At 40.6% G+C, this 21174-nt stretch overlaps 1 protein-coding gene across 1 annotated transcript; it reads right to left on the bottom strand.

Moving 5' to 3' along the window:
* Window positions 1–5450: 5450 nt before the first annotated feature.
* Window positions 5451–20095, bottom strand: LOC116322644 (acyl-coenzyme A thioesterase 1-like). The gene is made up of 4 exons (XM_031742764.2): window positions 20034–20095; window positions 13194–13649; window positions 7539–7726; window positions 5451–6446 (listed from the first exon to the last, which is right to left on the bottom strand). Exons 2-4 carry the CDS (start codon window positions 13642–13644, stop codon window positions 5781–5783), a joined length of 1305 nt encoding a protein of 434 aa, XP_031598624.2. The 5' UTR covers window positions 13645–13649; window positions 20034–20095; the 3' UTR covers window positions 5451–5780.
* Between the last annotated feature and the right edge of the window lie 1079 nt (window positions 20096–21174).

Here is a 21174-nt window from a genome sequence, read left to right as displayed (position 1 = left end):
TGGCTGTGTGGTCATGGAAAGAGGAATCAAATCTGCTTCGAGTTCATCAACTGAGTTAATAATTGTACCCAACATAGAAAACTTAGAAAAGATTTACTTAACTAGACCAGGGGCGGTTCTAGAAGGGTGGCATGGGGTGGCAAGTGCCACCCTAAAATAATCCCTTGCCACCCCAAGTCCCACCCCAGTTTTGCATATGACAGTGTTGTTTATTAAAATAGGATAGCATTAACACTTTGAGAGTAGTTACAGTCAACAGTGAATATAAATGCTAAAACTGAATATATTGCATAGTGTTCCCCCCCCCTCCACCTTTAACAAATGGTTCAGCCCATAGCAGGACCGGCTTTTTTCTTGTTTTCAGTAGCAAGTGATGCTTATGATTTTTCCAGAGCACATTTTGAATAACACCATGGGAATTTCAGATTTCACACAGGTAGTTGGTTGTAACACTCTGGAAATGGAATGAAGATGAGTGTTATTAACCCTCTGTGGTCCACGGACACGCTGCACCTCCAAATCACATGACTGATTTAAGCTGACACAGCAACAAACTGCAGCCACGCTGAGTCTCTATTTCTGTCATGGTCCCTGTGCCTTCTCAGCTGACTCAGTATGGCCACAAGTGTTTTTGTTGTGTTGCGTCTCTCTCTCCTCCCGTGCGCTGCGCTCTACCGGGGCGGAGTCATGGCGACTCCAGCCCCTGGCTCTGACACCTGCAAACGATCATCTCATCATCACGCTCACTACTTAAGGCGGCGGCTGAGAATGCTTCATCGCTGGATTATTGTGAAACACTCATCAGTGTCAACGCTAGATTCAAGCTATTTCCTGAGTTTCATTCGTGCTGTGACTTACCTGCTCTCTTCTCCCTGTGCCAGACTCAACTTACCAGCCTGAGGACTGCTGTTTTGGTGAGCTTTAGCCAGAGTGTAAGAGCCAAGCCTGAGCGGCAGAGGAGGATTGTTGTACATAGCCCCGTGCGTTTCCCTCCCCGTGCCTGTGTTTCCTGGAGACCCCTTCCCTGTGACTTTCACCTGTATATATCTGCACCTGGTGTCCGTTTGTCAATAAATTGTGAACTTCTGAGACAGTCTGCCTCTGAGTCTCTCCTGAGCCTGACAGAATAATCCAGCCACCATTATGGACTCGGCAGACTCGGCTTCGGCAGCAGCAGCACCCATGTCTCTGGAGGAGCTTCTGCACCGACATGAACAAATGCTAGTCCAGCTCAGTGGAGAGGTGGCATCACTAACTCAGGCTTTCGCCCAACGGATTCCACTGGCCGACAACCCGCTTCCCGTGTTCCCTCCCCAGGTAACACACGCTCCTGTTGCTCCTGGGAATCCACATCTCCGAGGATCTCACCTGGACGACCAACTGCTCCAAGCTGGTCAAGAAGGCTCACCAGCGCCTCTTCTTCTTGAGGACTCTGAGGAAGAACCACCTGTCCTCAGACATCCTGGTGAACTTCTATCGTTGCATCATCGAGAGCATCCTGACCAACTGTATAACAGTCTGGTACGGGAACTGCTCTGCCTCGGACCGGAAGGCATTGCAGAGGGTCGTGAAAACTGCCCAGCGCATCGCTGGAGCACCACTTCCTGCCATAAAAGACATCTACAGGAAGTGGTGTCTGAAAAGGGCTGGGAAAATCATCAGAGACCCCAGTCACCCATCACATGGACTCTTCACCCTCCTGCCCTCTGGGAGGCGCTACAGGAGCCTCCGGACTAAGACCACCAGGTGCCCGGAACAGCTTCTTCCCCACAGCTGTCAGACTCCTGAACTCTGCCTCCTGACATCTGACCCACGTTAAACTCATGGACTGAACATACACACACCCACAACCACTAGCACTTTATATAGCCTCTGTAGAAATTATCCACATATCTCACTTATCTTAACTGCACTACTGTATAGCTCTGTGTAAATAATCATTCTGTACATACAATAATTTTTAATCCTACAACTGTTTACAACTTGCATAGTTCCCATTTCTGTATAGCTGTATAACTCAGATTTCTGTAAAGTTATTTATTTCATATTCTGTATAGTTTTTCATATTTATATCCTGTTCATATCCTGTACATAGCTTGTACTCACTACAGCCTGTACATACCTATAGTTATAGAATATTCACAACATACTTCATACCGTGGACACTATAACATACCATAATAGACCCATTTCTGTAATATACTTACATATCTATATTATTGCTAATATATATTGTAATATATCTATATCACTAAAGCACTTCTGGATGGATGCAAACTGCATTTCGTTGCCCTGTACCTGTGCATGTGCAATGACAATAAAGTTGAATTCTATTCTATTCACTACAGCAGCTACAGCTATTCCGGCTGCTAGCGCAGTAGCCTCAGTAGCTTCCGCGGTGTCGCTGGATAAACTTTTGCCCACACCTGAGGCTTTTTCTGGGGAGACGGAAGTGTGCGGGATTTTTGTTGCAGTGTTCCATGCAGTTTCAACTGTTACCTCATGTATTTGTTTCTGACGGGGTTAAGATTGCTTACTTCACCCAGCTACTGCGGGATCGAGCCCTGGCCTGGGCTCAGGCCCAGCTGCAAGCTTGCCCCGGAATGTCTTATGATGATTTCCTGTCTCGCTTCAAGTCTGTGTTTGACAAAGGCTCAAGTGATGAGGCTGCCGGCTATCATTGGATTAATCTGAAACAAGGTAGGCGAAGCATGGCCGACTTTATCGATTCTTTATCGATTCTCTTATCGATTCTTTTTTAAAAAGGAGAACACTAAGGTCGATTAGCTTAGAACTTTGTTTTATATCTTCTCTTTGAACAAGATAGAAATTTAGGAGTAACATGGCCTTACAAACCCAACAGTGAGATCTTAAGAGATCCACAGCCTACGGCTCTTCAATGGGGTGTCACAGGGTCCCCAGGAAAAAAAACTGTAAATGTACAATAATAAAATAAATATTCTTCTGTAGCAATAACACAAGAATATCCAGTAATGTCCCTGCCTACAATTAAACACATTCACTAACCGAAAATCGGGGGCATCTGCTGTGGCAAATGGGTGCAAGCCTTTGACCACAAACTTAGTCACTGCTCGGTGACATTCGTCTATCCTGGCCTGAAAGGAGACGCAACCGGTAGACTGCAGCGAGAACTGCCAGCATCTGAGCCAGCCAGACTCTGTCTGTCTCTCTCATCATGGTCACCTAAATGCAGCGCACAGTAATGGCAGGTTTTGTAATAAGGCAGATCGCACTAACATAATATGCACTGTTAGTTGATTATTTACCTGCCGTATTAACGGGAGAGGACGTGCAAACGTTACCGCTGCTGCTGGGTTGAGATTCACGAGTCCGGAACGGAATTAAAAACATGACATTCATTTAAGGTCATCGCGTGTTTTGTGAGCAAATGCTTTTGTGTATTCGTAGTGTTTCCTCCTTTAAATGAAATATCTACTTTGCAAGTATTGCAAGTTGCCCTGTTGTCATCCGTTCTTGTAAAGTATAACCAGACTTTTGAGCGTTTGAGCCGCTTAGGCGCCCTGCCAGGTGAATGACGCTCCGCAACGTGGTGACGTCATTCGGGGCGACTGGAATTGATAAGGGAATCGTTTGCAAAAATGGCAAACAATTCCAAGGAATTGAAACAGTGGGAACCGGTTCTCAACAAGAATCGGGTTTCGATACCCATCCCTATCTATAATGCAATCATCTTTCCTATTATAATATTAGTCCACTAGTCTATGTATCACTTTTCATCTCACTAAGTGACTTGGACAAGTTGACAAACAGAATCGCATGCTTAAGATGCTGTCTGGTCTTCATGAGTTTCATTGTATGTATATATGTATAGGGTTAGTATGGTTAATGCATTTTCTGTTTGTGTGTTTTTGTGTACCTTTCTCATTTTGTAGTCCAGACTCTTTCTCAATTTTTCCCACTTAAAGCAGTCCGTTTTCTTTTTCCCAGGTTTGCAACTCAATTTTGATTTCCCACACTAAACAACAGCATTCCTCTGTGTTCTCACCTGCTTCCTCCACTCCGTTCTCCTCTCCCACTTTGCAGTCCAATGACAGTCAGTTCTCTTCAGCTTTGTCCTGTGTTTTCCACTGTCTCATCTTGCCATTTTACTCCAAAAGTGGCAAATGTCACTCAGACAGTCTCCTCAAAAGACCTCTTCACACACAGTCAAGTTGCAGCTTGCTGGAAATGCATTTCCATCCATCCATGATGATGGGTCTTCTCTTTCCCTTTCTGATGCCGTTTGCCCATAGCGCTGCTGCTTGCTGGGTCTTTGCTGCTCAGGACACTGCTGTTGTCTCTTGGCTTTGGCCTGCTGTCAACTGATGTTCATGCCTGTGCTTCTGGGACTGCACTCCTTGTCTTCAAGGAGAGGTTAGCTTCTGTGGAGCTTGCTTTTTCAGGGTGAGGAACACATAGGAGTTAAGCTGTAAACACAATTCAGCCAAAACCTCGGCCTGAGTGTTTCCTATTGATGTTTAACCTATAATTTTCCTCCGACTGCTGCATATGGAAAATTGATCCAGGTCTCCTCTTCACCTGCAAGTGACACACTGAGACATTTTCATCATTCTCATCACTGCTTAAACAACACACATCTCCTTTCTCTGGTTTTTGAACTCTCCTTTCTTAAAAACAGAAAGTGAGATTGTAGTTGTTTTAGGCTGAGAAAAACCAAACACTCTTCATATCATTGTTACTTTTTTTTTTTATCAACAACACAACTACTTTGTTTCTTTTGTGTCCACTGGGGTAGTTGGTGACCTGCAGAATCACCTCTTCCCCAGTTGGAGACAACTCTCACACACATACTTTCACACTCCTCTGGGGCGCACACACAGCGCCGTCAGACACATTCGCCTGCTTTGCGTACAGTTTCACTTCTTTCTTCAATGATCTACATACTACGTGCTGCCCGGTGAATACTTTGCAATTTATTCCATCCCCTTTCAAGGCAGACTTACTCAGTTTATTCCCCATTACAAGAAAACAAGCAGCCACACACAGACCACGTCTGGTCCGTACTCATTCACATGTGCGCACACACACAAAACAGGCCTATGATCTAGGCAACTATTCACATTCACAGCTATGACAAATTTAAAATGACCAAATTAAAAGAACAACTATTGAAATGTGCTATTTCTCATTTTCATGTTTACACTTAAATATTCTTTTACCGTCAATAAATCTGAATACATGCCCATGGAATGACAAGATCAGGAGAGATGACCCAAGCAAGGACATGACTGTACAGTAAAAATGAATCAGAAGTAATGTAAGTAAAACTTTCTAAAATTGGTAACAGAGGCTGACTAAAAATAAGTAACAGAGTGCTTTTGAGTCCAGAGTATAGAGGCAAAAATCAAAAGGACACAAAAACAATTTTTATTCAAAAGTGAACAAAAAAAGCAGAACATAGGGTATATGGAGAGATGCAGGATAATAAAAACTGGACCATTGTTAATTCAGCTTACCTATGACAGGTTGTGATTATAAAATGTATCGGTCACTGAAACTTTTATGCATCATGCACTTACAGTAAACTGAACACACTAAATGCAGTATGAACTTAACTGTACCTCCAACCTCTAAAATGCAATTTAAAGACATGTATACCATCTGTACTCTGATACATGGATGGGTCTTGTTATAAATGTGAGCACACAAAAAGAAATTAAAGAAATATCATTAAAATATTGTGTTAATTTCAAGATATTAAACAGTCGTGATTTTTAATGTTTATTTTCAGTTATGATTTATTTTTCTTTTACTCCAGCTTTATAATCATCTTTTTTTTTTTTTTTTTTAAATTTATAACTTGGCTTAGTCTGTGGTTTATCACAGATCAAGTGAGTTTTGAAGAACTTCTGGATCTTGTTCCACAGGTGAACCTCAGCTGCTGCATGGATCTTGGGCTCACCTCCCCACAAAATACTTAAGCCTTTACTTTCAACATGTAAACAAGAGGAACAGAAGGGTCCATAGGGTGGCTCCAGCAAGTGTCCAGCTCCAGGGTAAGACACACTCTCAAAGTTTTCCTTCCCATGACACTTCAGTCTCTCCACCATCTGGTCCATGTAGGCCTTGCTGTCCCAGTTGAGGTCGTCCTCTCCAGCTGCAAATAGAAAATGGCTCGTGGCTTGTTCAATGGGGATAAGGCTGCCTTTGTTCTTCTCTGCCCGGGGATCGTCAAGAGCATGCTTTGCAATGACTGCACCTGACTCATTAGGAATACACTTGCTTAAATCAAACAATAAGGGTGACAGGATCTGCTGTTTCTTGTAGTACAGGGGAGTGCCTACATTGGCATTACAGCCATTCACCCAAGCTACAGCATCAACACCTGGCACAAACGCAGCAAGTGAGAGTGCAATATCTGCTCCCTTTGATCTTGATATTATGCCAATTCCTTTACCGCCCACCTGCGAAATAACACACAAATTATCAAGATGATTTATAAATAACAACACACATGTAATTTGCATTTTGGAAGAACTGTAACCATCCCAACAAATTAAATGGAAATGTGATCCATCCATTTATACATCGTTAATCAATCAATTTTTTTTTATGCTGGAATCAGGTTGAGGGCACCAGCCTAAGCAGAGAGGCCCACACCTCCCTCTCACAAGCCACCTTCTAAAGCTCATACAGGAGAAAACCAAGACGTTCCGAGGCCAGCCGATAGACACAATCTCTCCAGTGTGTCCTGGGTCTGCCCCAGGAACTCCTCCCAGTGGGACATGTCCAGAACACCTCACCCAGGAGGAGCCCAAGAGGCATCCCTATCAGATGTTCAAACCACCTCAACTGGCTCCTTTTCGTTGTGGAGGAGTAATGACTCTACTCTGAGGCCCTCCTGGATGGTTGAACTCCCAACCCTCTCTCCCTTAGAGAGAAGGTTATTGCAATGTGGACCAAGCTCTTGAAACGAATGGTTCGTAGCAATGGCCAAGACACCCCATACTCCCGAAACACCTCCCACAGAATACTCTGAGGCAGTCAAATGCCTTTTCTTCACCTACTGCAGTATAACTAAGGGAGGATTCAGGGTCACCTGATCCAGCCCCAACTATAGGCTTTAGCAAGAAAGGAATGCTTTAAGCCTAAACTTAAAAGTAGTGATAGGGTCTGTCTCCTGAATCCAAATTATATTAGTTCCACAGAAGAGTGGCCTGAAAACGGAAGGCTCTGCCTCCCATTCAACTTTTAAATATTCTGGAAAACAAAAGCAAGCACACAGTCTGAGAGTGAAGTGCTCTAATGAAGTGATATGATACTACAAGTCATTAAGATCTTATAACACGCCCTCAAATATCCTCGAGAGGGTAAAGAGCTGATCCAGTGTTTCGTGACTGGAAGTTCCGCTAATGGACATACTCTCGATCAGTACCTTGGCACAGAATTTCATGGGGATGCTGAGGATGATGAATTATATTCCCCATTAGCTACAGCCCTACAACACCTAGTCCTCCTTTCTGCAGTCCTTACAAGTACTCACTAAAATACCTTACCTTCGGTTGCTGTTTCAAGAAATCCATTGCTTCTTCAAACATGTCCAGATGCATCTCTTGGATCTTTCCAGCCTTATCTGTTGGAACAGTTACTGTGAGGACCACAAAGCCTTTGTTAGCCAGTAGACTGGCTCTTAGCTCAGATCTCAAGGTGGATATATCAAACACAGCAGGAAAAGGACCGTCTCCTGGAACAAAGACAAAAGGTTTCCTGAGAGTAGTAGGTAATATTTCACATTCTATTCTTAACTTCTACTGAGATCAGTGGTCATAGCCATTACTGAATAAAAGCCTTGACACTCGTATATTCTCAAAGCTCTTTCCCCACTATAGAATTAAGTTTTAAGACTTTTCATGAATTAAATATTGAACTATTAAATAGTTAGTTTTGAGTCTATAATGCCAAAAACTATTCAGTTCAGTTGATCTAAATTGTTGAAGTCAAGTGTAATTTAACAATAATCAGTAAAATGTCATTTCAAACATAATGAATTAATAATAAATATAACTATTCTACAGATATAAGACAAAAGCTACCAAATTAAACAGGAATGTCTCATGTCTCATTCCCTTTCTCTCATGTCCCCTGTGGTTCTGTTTCAATCTCCCTCTGTGTCTCTCATTTCAAGCTGGCATGATTGTACATGATGTCTCTCCATGTTTCCTGTTTTATTTTGAAAGTCTTGTGTTTCCATGTTCCGTGTCTTTAATTTTGCTACCCTTGTGGCGTCATGTTCATTTGTGTCAGCTGTGTTTCCACACTGGCGTCTCACAGCCTCACAGCCCCATCCTCTAAACTGTAGAGGATGGGGCTGAGTGTAGCATGATCATCTGCAGCCAGTGATGGCCAAACGGGGCGTGTCATCAGGAATTTACACGATAATTCGGGTGTGTCCGGACCTCCGCGGCGGAGGCTCTGCCGAACCCCTGAGACCGACTCACCGAACCCCTAGGGTTCGATCGAATCCAGGTTAAGAACCACTGCTCTACACCCTGTACACACACGACTGTGTAGTCTCCAACAAAGAAAACATCATACTGAAGTTCGCGGATGACAATGCAGTGATTGGTTGGATCACTGGAGGGGACGAAGCGGCTTACAGGAGAGAGGTGGCCGGTCTGGTGTCATGGTGTGAGGACAACAATTTCACTCTCAACACTGATAAAACAATGATGATAATGGATATGAGGAAGAAGAAGAGGCCTCACCAGCCGCTGTTCATCTGGGAGAGTGACGTGGAGAGGGTGAGCAACTTTAGGTACCTGGGCGTTCACATCAGTGAGGACCTCACCTGGACACTGAACAACAATGTTCCCTCTAAGCTGCGCGCGTGCGCAATTGCGCACTGCTGGCACCTGAACTGAATTGAAATTAAAATTAATACTTTAACAATTCTGTTTTGCAGTGTTATTCAGTAAGTGACTGGCTGCTCCCGTATGGGATTAGAATGATGCCACCTTATCCCATAGTCCAGCCAATAATGCGATTCACCTTCGTATATACGCAGCTAATCAACGTTGTTGACAGGCTATGACAGCGTCCTTATGTGCCGACACCGGTGTTTTAGCTAGCAAAGCGGCGTGGCTGATGTGGAGTGAAGCCACGTTAATGACAACGTGTACAACCATTGGAGATGTGAGCAAGACAGACGGAACAATTTACGAAAAAAGCTTGGACTTTATACCAGTTTTTAAATTGTGTTGATAGGCCACGTAAAACCAAAGTTATGATAAAAATATCTGCAATGTTTGGTTTTCTTCCTGAATACTATCGTTGTTTATATTTACTGCGGGAAGAAACGGTAAAACCTGCGTTTTATAAGGAAAACGCTCAAAAGCACTCTCCACCTGTGAGCAAAAACAAAACCAAAAAACCCCCCACCCTTTCCTATTGGTGGAAAAATGTACCATGTCAACCAATCAAAAAATGATATGGCAACATGGCATTTAGTTGTTTAGGAAGGGGGAAGTTTTAGGAGTGACGGCGGTGCTTTGAGATGTGAGATTTGAGACGTTTAGCGCAAATCTTGTGTAGTTAGTGTGTAGTGTATTCAATACTTTTGTTGTGTGTGTCAGAACAATGAGGCGACTACTGAATGTTACAGGTGTTACAGGAGTGAGACATCTCCTGTTGTCAGGCCTGCAGGTATCAGGCTGTCGTTCTCCTTTATCTCATAGTGGACAGAAATTATTTTTTGGAGTGGCACAAATAATTTGTGTGGTATCAAATTTGATGAAGAACACCTGATTGTTCTGTAAATAGTTTGAAATGTTTATTTAAAAAAACGCCTTGGCTGCATTTTTAGGTAAACAGCTGCAAAAAACTTTGTTGTTTGCATCACTCAGTTACTTTTTTGAAGAAGTAACTATATAATTAATTGCCCAACATTGGTTATTATATATTGTATTTTGCAGACAGAGTTACAGGACTCTCTCCCAGACCACAGACTCATACTCATAATACAAGTCAGAGCTTTATATTTAAAAAAAAAAAAAAAAAAAAAAAAAAAAAAAAAAAAAATTTACAAAAAAGAAAGTTGTGTTTTCAAGATTGGAGTTCAAGTTATTTTGACTTCCAATAGTGTTAACATACTACACAGGTCATGAACAAGATTTTTCTTTAATTTTCATTGTAAGTGGTCTAAAGCAGTTAATTAAAAGTAGTCTAACATAAATGTAAATGCTGTAATTTGATTATTTTAATAAACCATGTAACTTGGATGGATTCGACGCTGGTGTGACCACAGTGCACACGTCTGATGTCGCTCACAGTGGTCCAAGGGATCGCTCAGGGAGTTTGTGTGTTCGCTCAGACACATGAAAAATTAGAGGGAACATTGCTGAACACCACACAGCTGGTCAAGAAGACTCAGCAGCGGCTGTATTTCCTGAGGAGGCTGAGGAAATTTGGGATGCCGGCCAAGATCCTCAGCAGCTTCTACAGCTGCACTGTGGAGAGCACACTGACCTGCTGCATCACTGCATGGTACAGTAGCACTACTACTATGGACCGCAAACGCCAGCAGAGAGTTATAACAACTGCAGAGAAGATCATGAGGACTGCGCTGCCCTCTTTGCAGAGCATCTACCATCACAGAGTCCAGAGGAGAGCTGCCTCCATCCTCAAGGACCCCACACACCCCCAACACAGACTGTTCACACTTCTGCCCTCAGGAAGTGTGAAAACCAGAATGTCCCGACTCAACAACTCCCCACTGCTATCAGGCTATGTCCACACTAGCCCGGATAGATTTGAAAACGGCGTTTTCATCTGAAAACGCTCCGCGTCCACAGTAGCGTTTTCAGTCGTTTTCACAGAGTTGCGCGTGCACATTGAAACAGCCGAAAACGCTTACGTTCCAGTCCTGTGTGTGCGTGAAACGCAAGATGATTCAGCCTGCCTCATTTCTGTCTGCCGTTTATTTATTTATTTATTTTCTGGCTCTTTGAAATGTTGAGGCAGAATGTTGAGGAAAAGCACCAATTTATTTTAAATGGACTGACAATGAGGTGGAGTTGTTGCTGCGAGTAACCCAAAAGTACAAAGTTGCAAAAGCGAGTGAGAATTAAAGAATTTGAAGAAAAGCTATCTGGAGCATGTACAAACTGATATTAATCTTTAATAGGGCTGTCAAAATTGAGAGCAAACAAAACAACTGCTGTATAATGCTCTCCGCTATCTTAGTTTAATTGGTCACATGACTGCATCATATGACTAACATGTGTCATTGTTTTAGAAAGTCTGCGTTTTCGCTGTGCACACTGTGACGAGAAAGCATCGTTTCAAAATGTATGCGTTTTTGAGCGAGTTTTCAAATCGCTGCGTTTTCCATCAACGAAAACACCGTCTCAGTGTGGATGGGAGGCCAAAACGGAGAGAAAACGATGCGTTTTCAAGCAAAACCGCATTAGTGTCCACGTAGCTTTAGACTCCTGAACAGCTGACCTACCTCAACTGCAATTTGCACATCGAGACACCTTGCACTCTAAGTTCATTTTGCACATTAAGCTCCTTTGCACATCCATTTACATTGACATTTGCATACCTCACTTGTCTTCATTTACTTATTTTTCTACTTATTTATTTATCTTTCACTATTTCTATCCTTTTATCTTATTTATCTTAATATATTGTCTTATTTTTATCCTTATTTATCTTGTTCCTTCAACCCTACCGAACTTCGAATTTGTGTATGGACAGCAAAGAAAGAATTTCATTGCACAGAGAAATGCTATTTCTTCTGTACACATGACAATAAACACTTTGAATCTTTGAACGCGTCCCATGTTGATGTTTTCATGTTAGTTTTAGTTTATCCCAGTTTCAGTTTTAAGTTTTTCCGCAGTTCCCCTTGCCTTGTTTTCTGTTTGGATACAAGCATCAAATAAATGACTCGCTTTTTGTTATACTTCGTTTCTTCCGTGCCTGATTTTGGGTCCACACCTCAAACACATCGGCCATGACAGCCATGACAAAAAGATGTTTCCTTGATGCAAAAAAATCATTTATTTATATTTGTTTAAAATCACACTAAAAGCTAGGGATGGGAATTTGTAAGAATTTAGCTATTCTGATTCCATTCAATATCACTTATTAATTTAATTAGTTATCAATTCTCACTGGGTTCTCTTTGGCTTCCTTTTGAGATTCAGATCCACCATTAAGCAGCATGTGAAAGAATCAAAAACATTTCATGTGTGCATATTAATTGCATGCTGCATGGTCAAATGTTTGTGCATACTGAAAGTATTTCCCCTCTTTGTTGTGAAAAGTGTTGGGGTCATTACTCAAAGTAAAAATTACACAAATTGCATAGAATACATTTCTTACAATCGATGCAATGCATTACTTAGTTACTCCCAGGAGAAAGTAATATGTTATACTTCTCATTGCATTACTTTCAGGTTACTCTGTAAAATGACCTGAAGCCAGGGTCGCATAATTACCTTTTATTAATTTAAACCTTAAAGCTACAGTCCGACACACAAACACAAATCCCTATCCTAATAAGGACACACATTTCATCTTTCTCTTAACATTAACCAAAGCTGCTCTTAATAGAACTCAAAGCCGCAGTACAAAGCAAAGATGAGAGCTAGCAAAGACAGAGTATGAAGAGACTGCCACAGTAATTCTGCTTTAGAAACTTGAACAGGTAGAAACGGAGGCTCCACCTTGACTGCTCACCAGTTGGTGGTCTGGGTGCCAGCTGGGGTTCAATATTCGATTACATTCAGCGTCACCCTGGGTTCTTGGCTAGCTTAGCGGTACCATGCTATCTGTGTAGGTACTTGCAAATGGCAAAGTTGTGTTTGCAGCATGTTGTTGTTTTCTGTCCTGAATGCATTTTGCACATCACCATTGTGCCCTTGTCCTTTTGTGGTATAAAAACAAAAGTTAAGTCCATATCCACGCTGTAGACTGTGCTGCTATTTGAATCCTCCACACAAACACACATAAAATTAAAATCAGCTTATTGTACCATTAGAACAAGAACTGATAAGCAGGATTGATAGGCAGGCAGACTAACAATTTCAAGGAATTGGACTACTAGGAAGTGGATGTCTACAAGATCCAGTTCTCAATTCCCATCCCTACTTGAGGCTATAATTTAACAAATCTGAAGACAGTAAGATAGGAATCACCTACAGTACCTGGAGGAGTAAAAAGGACTCCACTAATGTTCCCCTCTTTGACAAGGACCCGGTTGAATCCATTTGCCATCAGAAGCCTCTCATTTGTCTCTTCTGCCAGCCTCCTGCCCTCCTCCTCGTGCACAGAAAACTTCACCACCTGGGGCTCCAGGGATCTTGTCTTTTGAAACCTTTTGTGCATGGTGTCTGGCCTCATGGACCACAGCAGACCCATGGGTTCTACTCCAATGTAGGTCCCACCAAGTGAGGGATCTCTCTTCAGGTCGACCTCCCCACTGCCATCAGCCCTGTAGGTGGCCGAGGAGCTGAACACCACTCCTTTCTCATCAGTTAATCTGGTTCTCATGGTGACCACCTGTCTGGACCTCAACCCTTCCACCTTCACCTGAATGGGCTCATCAAACAGACACCTGGCACTTGGCAGAAGCCTTAGTCTAACTTGGGAGGACATCTTTTCTGAAAGAAGAAAAAGGACTGTACTGATGAATGAATGAATGTGATAAACCTCTTCTTTCAGACCGCCTGTTACAAGGAGAAAAGATGTGGTGAAACACAAAATGAAAAATAAGGCTCCAAATCCAGCTTCATTCATTTAGTCTTAGAGACATAAATCCAGTACTTTAACAATATAACCATTCTAAAAATTTCACTGTAAAAGTCCATGTTTTACAGAAACATACAAGACACAGCTAAAACTAATCAAGACAATGAAAACAGGGGAAGTAAAACTACAAAAAAAAGAGACAAGAGACAATAAAACAAAAACAGAAAGTGAATAACTGAAATAACTGAAACAAACACTGAGACTAAAAGTTTAAACACGCGTTCAATGCCAAGTTCTGTGTGATATGTCCATTTTTAGAGATTATGTGACTGTGGCTATATGCAGGGGCACTGTAAGAGCGACAAAAGGATAACAGTTCTAAGACCCTGAGACTTAAATGCACCCTAGAAAACAGTAGAACAGACCTTTTTTTTTCTTAACAAAAATTGTTTACCTATCACCATAAAGTGTTTCCGTCACAGGGTACTTGTGATGTTTCCTGGCATTCGTTTTGTTTTATTTTTAGCAACAAAGAATAAAATCCAGCACTAGAGTGGGAAGAAAGTAGAATGGCCCAGTTAAAAGTGATGTCTGGGTTTCAAAGGAGAAAAGAAAGACAATTGGAACTTAAAATTTATAATGAAGGCCATATAAAAGAAACTGCTAGGCTGTCCTAGTATTAGTGTATGTATATTTTATTTGTATTTGTATTTTTGTAAGTTACCAATCAATGTAAAAAACAAAATAATAATAATTCAATAACATTGCCATTAAAAAAAATATGAAACCGTAACAAATGGCTTTGGACATATCTCACCAATCTTGAACAATCTCTTTATCTAATCTTGGGGATGAGGGGAGGAAGACAGGATAAAGATATGATGTGGAAGAGAGCACTGTAAGGTCATTAAGATGGGGTCTGATTTTTCAATATCTTGTATGTGAGCAGGATTTTAAATTTAATTCTAGATTTTACTGGGAGTCAATAAACAGAAGCCAGTACAGGTCAAATATGCTCTCTTTCAAGTCCCTGTCTGTACTCTTGTTGTAGCATTTTGGATCATCTGAAGGCATTTCATGGTGTGGATAACCTAATAATAACAAATTACAGTAGTCCACCCTAGAAGTAATATATGTGTGAAGTCGTTTTTCAGTGTCACTCTGAGAGAGGATGTTTCTCATTTCGGTGATTTTACGCAAATGGGGGAAAACAGCAGTCCTACATATTTGTTACATATGCAAATTGAAGGACACATGACTCCAAGTTTTCACAGCAAGTTTTACTGGGCGGCAAGGTAAATGGAATCCACAGTAAGCACTTGGTTAGATACCATATTTCTAAAATTTTAAGGGCCAAGTACAAGAACCTCAGTTTTAATTGAATTAGAAGCAGAAAGTTTGAGGTCTTTATGTCTTGAATACATTCTTACAGTTTAACTAATTGGTGTGTGTTATCTGCCTTCATGGACAGATAAAGTGGGGTGTCATCTGCATAGCAGTCACAACGTATGCTGTGCCTTCTAATGATACTGCCAAGGGAAACATGTATAATGCATAAACAGAATTAGTCCTAGTATGGAACCCTGTGGAATTCCATAACTAACCTTAGTGTGTGATGAGGACTCTCCATTTACATGAGCAAATTGGAGTCTTTTAGATAGATATGATACAAACCACTGCAGCACAGTACCTGTAATACCTACAGCATGCGCTAATCGGTGTAATAAAATATCATGATCAACAGTATCTGACTCATCTCTGGCTGGACTACATTAAGCAATATAATCCAGCCATAGCAGAGATGGACACACGAAGAATCCTGTACATTAGTCAGAAATGATTGTGAAATAATTGTGAAATGGATGGTAAATGATAAATGGTCATTAAAAGTTTTTAAAATACAAATCTGAAAAGTGTGGTGTTTAGCTCCAGACATGACAAGATTTCCTTTCCCTTCTCCACCACCACCTAGGCTTTCATTTCTTGTGTGTTAAAGATATTTAAAAATTCTTCAGAATGCACTGTAAGTCTTCTATGTCAGTGTTCCCCAACCTTTTGGAGCCATGGCAGATATTTCACATTAGAAAAATCACATGGCACACCATCCAACAAAAATGTCACAAAAAGCATAATGGCATAGCAGAATTGGCTCAGTTTGTTGCCAGTATACCTTTTTTGCTTTCTTCTGACCACTACTAGGGACTTCATCAGGGTCGGAATTTCCTCCAGCGCCCAGGTCAGATTGACTATTTTTTCTTTTCAAATATTTATCTATTGTTATTATGCACTGTGTTGTCTAACTCACAGCATGACTATTATGTAATTTCTTCTTCGTCTTCTGTTTTACTGGCAGTTGGCAACCCATTTAATTAGAGCAGGTAGTTGTACTGCCCTCAAGGGGAAGAGAATGTCATTGTTCTGCCCGTTATGCCAGTTGCTTAGAGTACTAATCATGTGGAACCAGATAATCCTCCACCGCACACCTGATCATTTCTTACGGCACACCTATCTGCCACAGCACGGTGGTTGGGAAACACTGTTCTATGGCAAACATTAGTCAAGTACAATATGCAGTTTGTTTTTAATCACAGAATATTGTCTGAGAGGAAAAGAGAGAGACTGCTTTCACTTTAGTACAGTGGTGGGTCCAGAAAGGGGTACATTTGGTGGCTTACTAACCTTTTTCTTGTAATACATTTTCACAAAACCATATTGTCTTATGTTTACTATGTTTACCCTTGATATAAAGCTTCTTTCCGAGAACCTTTAGGATGACAGCCAGCACAAATGGCATGGGGTGCTCATGCCAAGGACAAGTGGACACATCGCTTAGAACTTGACACGAACTCATGCTTGAACCCAGAGGGACCCTGACAAATGCACAGTCAAAATGAATGAAAAGTAATATTAACAAACCTTACAAGGTGGTAACACATGCAAATGGGGAAAGAAGATTCTGGGATAAACAGAGAAAAGTCCAAAGTCAATCCAAAGAAATATTTTTTTTTTAAACAGTCCCTTATTTAAGGAATTATCTTTGTACTAATTAAACTATCCGGTCTTTAAGTCTGACGTTATTAGCCATGTCTGGGTCCAAACTCCGCTGCAGGTCCCAAAGTCAAACGATCACTGCAGCATTACTGAGAGTTGAAAAACTCTCTAAATTCTTTCATCTGTAATAAAATGATCAGTCTGGCTGCTCTACCAGGTGTAACAATTAAGTTTAACATCCAGGCAACCATAAAAATGGAATTTATGAAATTTAACGGAGTTAGAAGTTAGCTCGCTAGTTTCCATCTAAATATAATATAGCATGTCCTGACTGAGGGATTTCTGAAACAAATTAAAACGTACAGCTCTGCTATCACTTCAGAAATAAATGAAGACAGGAAAGTAAACAGCAGTGACATTTGTAGGGTTACTGAAGTTTGGCTAGCTGGTATATAACAATGTGCTACGTGCTTGCTAGTGACACAGTTATGTTTGCATAATATAAACAGTGAAGCTGGAGGATAAACACTAACATTCCACTCGATAAATGTTAATGTGACGATTCTCGATGGTCAGAGACAAATGCAATCGCATGGCAGGATGCTGTAAACACATCGAACTTCAGTCAGTAGAACAACTGAGATAAATATGAATGACTAATACCAGGTTAGTCATTCATATACTGCTGCATGGGCTGGGCTGTAGTTACATCGTAAGGTTTTAAAAACTGAGCTTTAAAATGAATAGCGGTAATAAAAACCGAGAGAGACCGACAGTGATCACTGACTATTTTTAGGGGCTTGTTGAGATTAAATAGAACAAGGTACAAAGCATTAAAACATGTTAAATACACAAAAGCCTTATTAAAAGCAGGGTAGTTTGGGCCCGGAAGCAGGATTCATCACGTCATCACTTTAAGACTGGATTTAGATACATTAGTTACTGTGTTATCTGTTACACTCTTTGTTTATCAGTCAATTCTAATAGGTATTTTAACTTTATGATCTGTAATAAAATGATCTAAATCATTGACCCCCCCAAAAAAACCCTTAAATATTTAAAACAATACGTTTGAAAAATTAGATGAAAATTAACAACTTCACTTCAATGACATCTTTGCCATGGTTGCTCTTGTTGCAGGATGAGGGTGTTTCGACCTAGATTTACACACATTTGTCCTCAAAGTATAGGCTCTAAAATGTCGTCAAAGTATAAAGGTAAAAGAGAAGCCAGTTTACTAGCTATTTCTGCGAATCATTAACTCCACCTGCCATATAATAATAATTATTATAATTATTGTTATTATTAGTGTTGTTGTTATAAAACAGAATTCTAACTTTATTTTAATGTCAACTCTAAATCTAGGCATTGGTTATGTAGAACACAAGCAGAATCAAGCTTTATTTACATTTGTCTACATTGTAATTTTGCCTTCATATCTGACAGGGCTGGATTGGGACAAAAAATCGTCCCGGCCATTTTGACTAGACACCGGCCCACCAGGTATTATAGGAAAAGCCATAAAGCCTTTGAATGAAAACAAACAAACAAACAAACAACCTTTATTTGTCACATGCACAATTATACAGAGTACAATATGTAGTGAAATGCTTGTGTTGTTGTGACAGTGATGTACACTGTCTTGATCGTATATGTATGATTTCTATCGATTTTACATCAGATGGCCACTTTGGTTGTAAGATGCAGATAATTATTTATTAAAAGCTAGACATTTTAATTCAGAATAAAAAAGAAAAGTATTTTTTGTGCCACCCTTTCCCTGGTAATGCCCTACCTCGCCCCCTGGCAAAACTTTGCTAGACCCGGCTCTGCACAGTTACCAGCTGTCAGCTACGTAGAAAAGGATCCTGCTGTTATTTGTCTCTTAGAAACAGTTCAGTTCATGTCACCTAAAAGGTAAATCTGTTTCTCCATCACCTGTTCAGCTTTGATGATTCTTTAAGGATATCTCCTGGTTTCATCTTCATGTTTCCCTCTCACCAGATATCCAAACCGATATCATGATGACCAGCAGCTTTTACGGCTGTGACTCCAGGAAACATCAGCTGATACTAGAAAGTAATATTAAATACATTCTAACAACAGCTTATCAAGCTTAAACGTAATGCTGTTGTTTAGCGCGACATCCGTTGGTTTCCTCTTTCTGGCGCAAAGTGGGCGATAAACAAAGAAGAGAGACGGGACTTGCGACAGAAAAACCGATCAGCTGATCACTGACCAGTTTCATGATTGAAGTAGCAACAGCACCGGGAGGGGGAAAGAATGAGAGAAGAAGAGGCAGCTGCGCAGCGTAAAGACAAATAGTAACTCCAGCTTTGTGTCTCTTTTTTTTTTCATTCTAGCTGAAGTACGGGGCATATCTTTTCACCTCAATACGGATACCTCGATACCATTTTCTTCTGTTTGTCTGTGACAGGATTGCTTTCAGAAATGTTGCTCAAGCAAGGGGGAGGGTGCGGCTGTAATTGGTCCAGCCCAGAGTCGATCATGACCAATTGGCCAATCCACCACCTTTCACTGTTTATACTGTTACGAAAGAAAGAAAAGAAAGAAAACAAAAACAAAACACACACACACACACACACACACAAAAAAAAAAAAAACATCGGCCCATAAAAACGAAAAATCACGATCGGCCCACTGGGCCGGTATATGGCCAGTCCAGCTGTGACAACTGAACAGAAAAATGTTATCGTCTATTTAATTTGAAAAAAGAAAGGAATAGAATAAGCCCAGATATCCCAATTTCCCACTAGCGCTTGAACAGAGCTTTTATTTGTGGATCTGTGCAGAACTGGCAGCGAAAAGTGTGACGTGGATCTGTATTTACCCATCTGTAAGTGAGCGACAGAAAAACGCTACAAATATGTATAGGAAGCTTTATTTAATAGTAGAAATTGTCATATTTGTGAAGTTTGGGTTCCATAATTTTTTTGCGTAAACCACAATTGAGACTTTGAAATATACATTTGCATAGTTTACCGTCTGCTGAAATTGCTCTGCATTTGTGTGGCGTGGAGCAAGGATTTGTGAGCTCTCAAACTGCACTGCACACATTTGTAAAATCTTAGTTTGGATGATAATTATATGATCATTTGTCATGACGCATTTGTTAACCTTTAGATAATAATTTATTTTCCAGCAATTGGTTTCTAAACTTTCTAAACTTCAGGATGATCCGATGTGGTGAGCCCTAAAGGGAGCAGCCCAAAAAAGAACAGTTTCATATTCATAAGTGTTTTTTTGTTGTTGTTTTTTTTTTTAAGAAAGAAAAAAGAACTCACCGAAGGGAAGTATTCAGAGTAAAATGGCGCGCCCTGTTTGTTGAAGAACCTGTGATCTTTCGGACTCAGTCGCTACCCAAATACTGTCCCAATTTAGAGCATTCACCTCAGCTTAGTCAGCTGACACACACACGCACACACTTTTTTTCATTAGTGCCGATGGTTACCTGAGATCAGTCGCACCCAGCTGCAGCTTACTACAAAATGCTCCCCATCTCTCTTTTTGCATATTTCTCAAAATGCAGACCTCCACCTTTTACTTTGCTACTATTTTGAAAAGCTCCTAAGTCTCAACTCAGACTGCAGTTTTAATAAATTCCATTGCTTCCTTAAAGCGGTCAAGGTGGATTCAGCCAATTTTAGGCTTCCCTGAATCACTCAGGTGAGGGAAGCCTAAAATTGGTTGGCTCAACAAGGGGAAAAGAATCACAATCGACAAGTTTCAATTGTGAGCTCCAGTATATTTTCTTTGTGTCGAGGCAGCTATGGGTTTACTGTTTATTGGAAATTTACACAATTGAATTCAACTAAATGTAAGCAGATGTGTCACGAATGGTCTTCATGATTTCCATCCCCTAAAAATCAAAAGTTCTAAGAAAACAAATACTAAAATAAAATACAAATACCTGAAATTTCTACATAAGTTCAGTAACAAAGTATTTGTATTTCTTTACTATCCACCTCTGATCAAATGTGTATATGTGCATTTACTTTTGTTAGAAGAATGTGATTGACATTTGACTTATAAGAGATCTGATTAGAGCACTTTAGAAGCAAATCTCACCACCAGACAGCTCTCATGGTAATGTTCAATGCAGATTTTTTGTAGTAATGTACAGGTTTTTATATAGTAGTACATGAAAACATTTATTCCCTTCACAGCTGCAGGTTTCCCCAGCTCTCCAACCTCTAATACCTTTGAGTTTGTTGGTGTCCTACCTTTGGGTCTACTCTCTTTTTGTCACACACTGTGTAATACCGAGTTTTAGTTTCAAGTTTCAAGTTTTATTGTCATATACAGATAAATAGTGTAGCACCATTTACTTGTAATGAAATGCTTTTCTTTTTTTTTCTTTTTTACAGCGCATTGTATTCTGCGTCACGATTGGCTGTAGATCATTGTCAATCAATCTTGTGCCGT

Source organism: Oreochromis aureus, linkage group 18 (assembly GCF_013358895.1).
Source record: "Oreochromis aureus strain Israel breed Guangdong linkage group 18, ZZ_aureus, whole genome shotgun sequence".
NCBI classification, from domain to species: Eukaryota; Metazoa; Chordata; class Actinopteri; order Cichliformes; family Cichlidae; genus Oreochromis; species Oreochromis aureus.
This window is presented reverse-complemented; position numbering and strand designations above follow the sequence as displayed.

Bases quoted from the DNA above. Each gene is read 5' to 3' on its own strand.
- LOC116322644 (XM_031742764.2), bottom strand. From the start codon at position 13,644: ATGTCCTCCCAAGTTAGACTAAGGCTTCTGCCAAGTGCCAGGTGTCTG. The intron at 7,727-13,193 runs GTACTGTAGGTG...TCTTTGTTCCAG, and splicing joins AGTCCTTTTTACTCCTCCAG to GAGACGGTCCTTTTCCTGCT. The intron at 6,447-7,538 runs GTAAGGTATTTT...GTTATTTCGCAG, and splicing joins TCTTGAAACAGCAACCGAAG to GTGGGCGGTAAAGGAATTGG.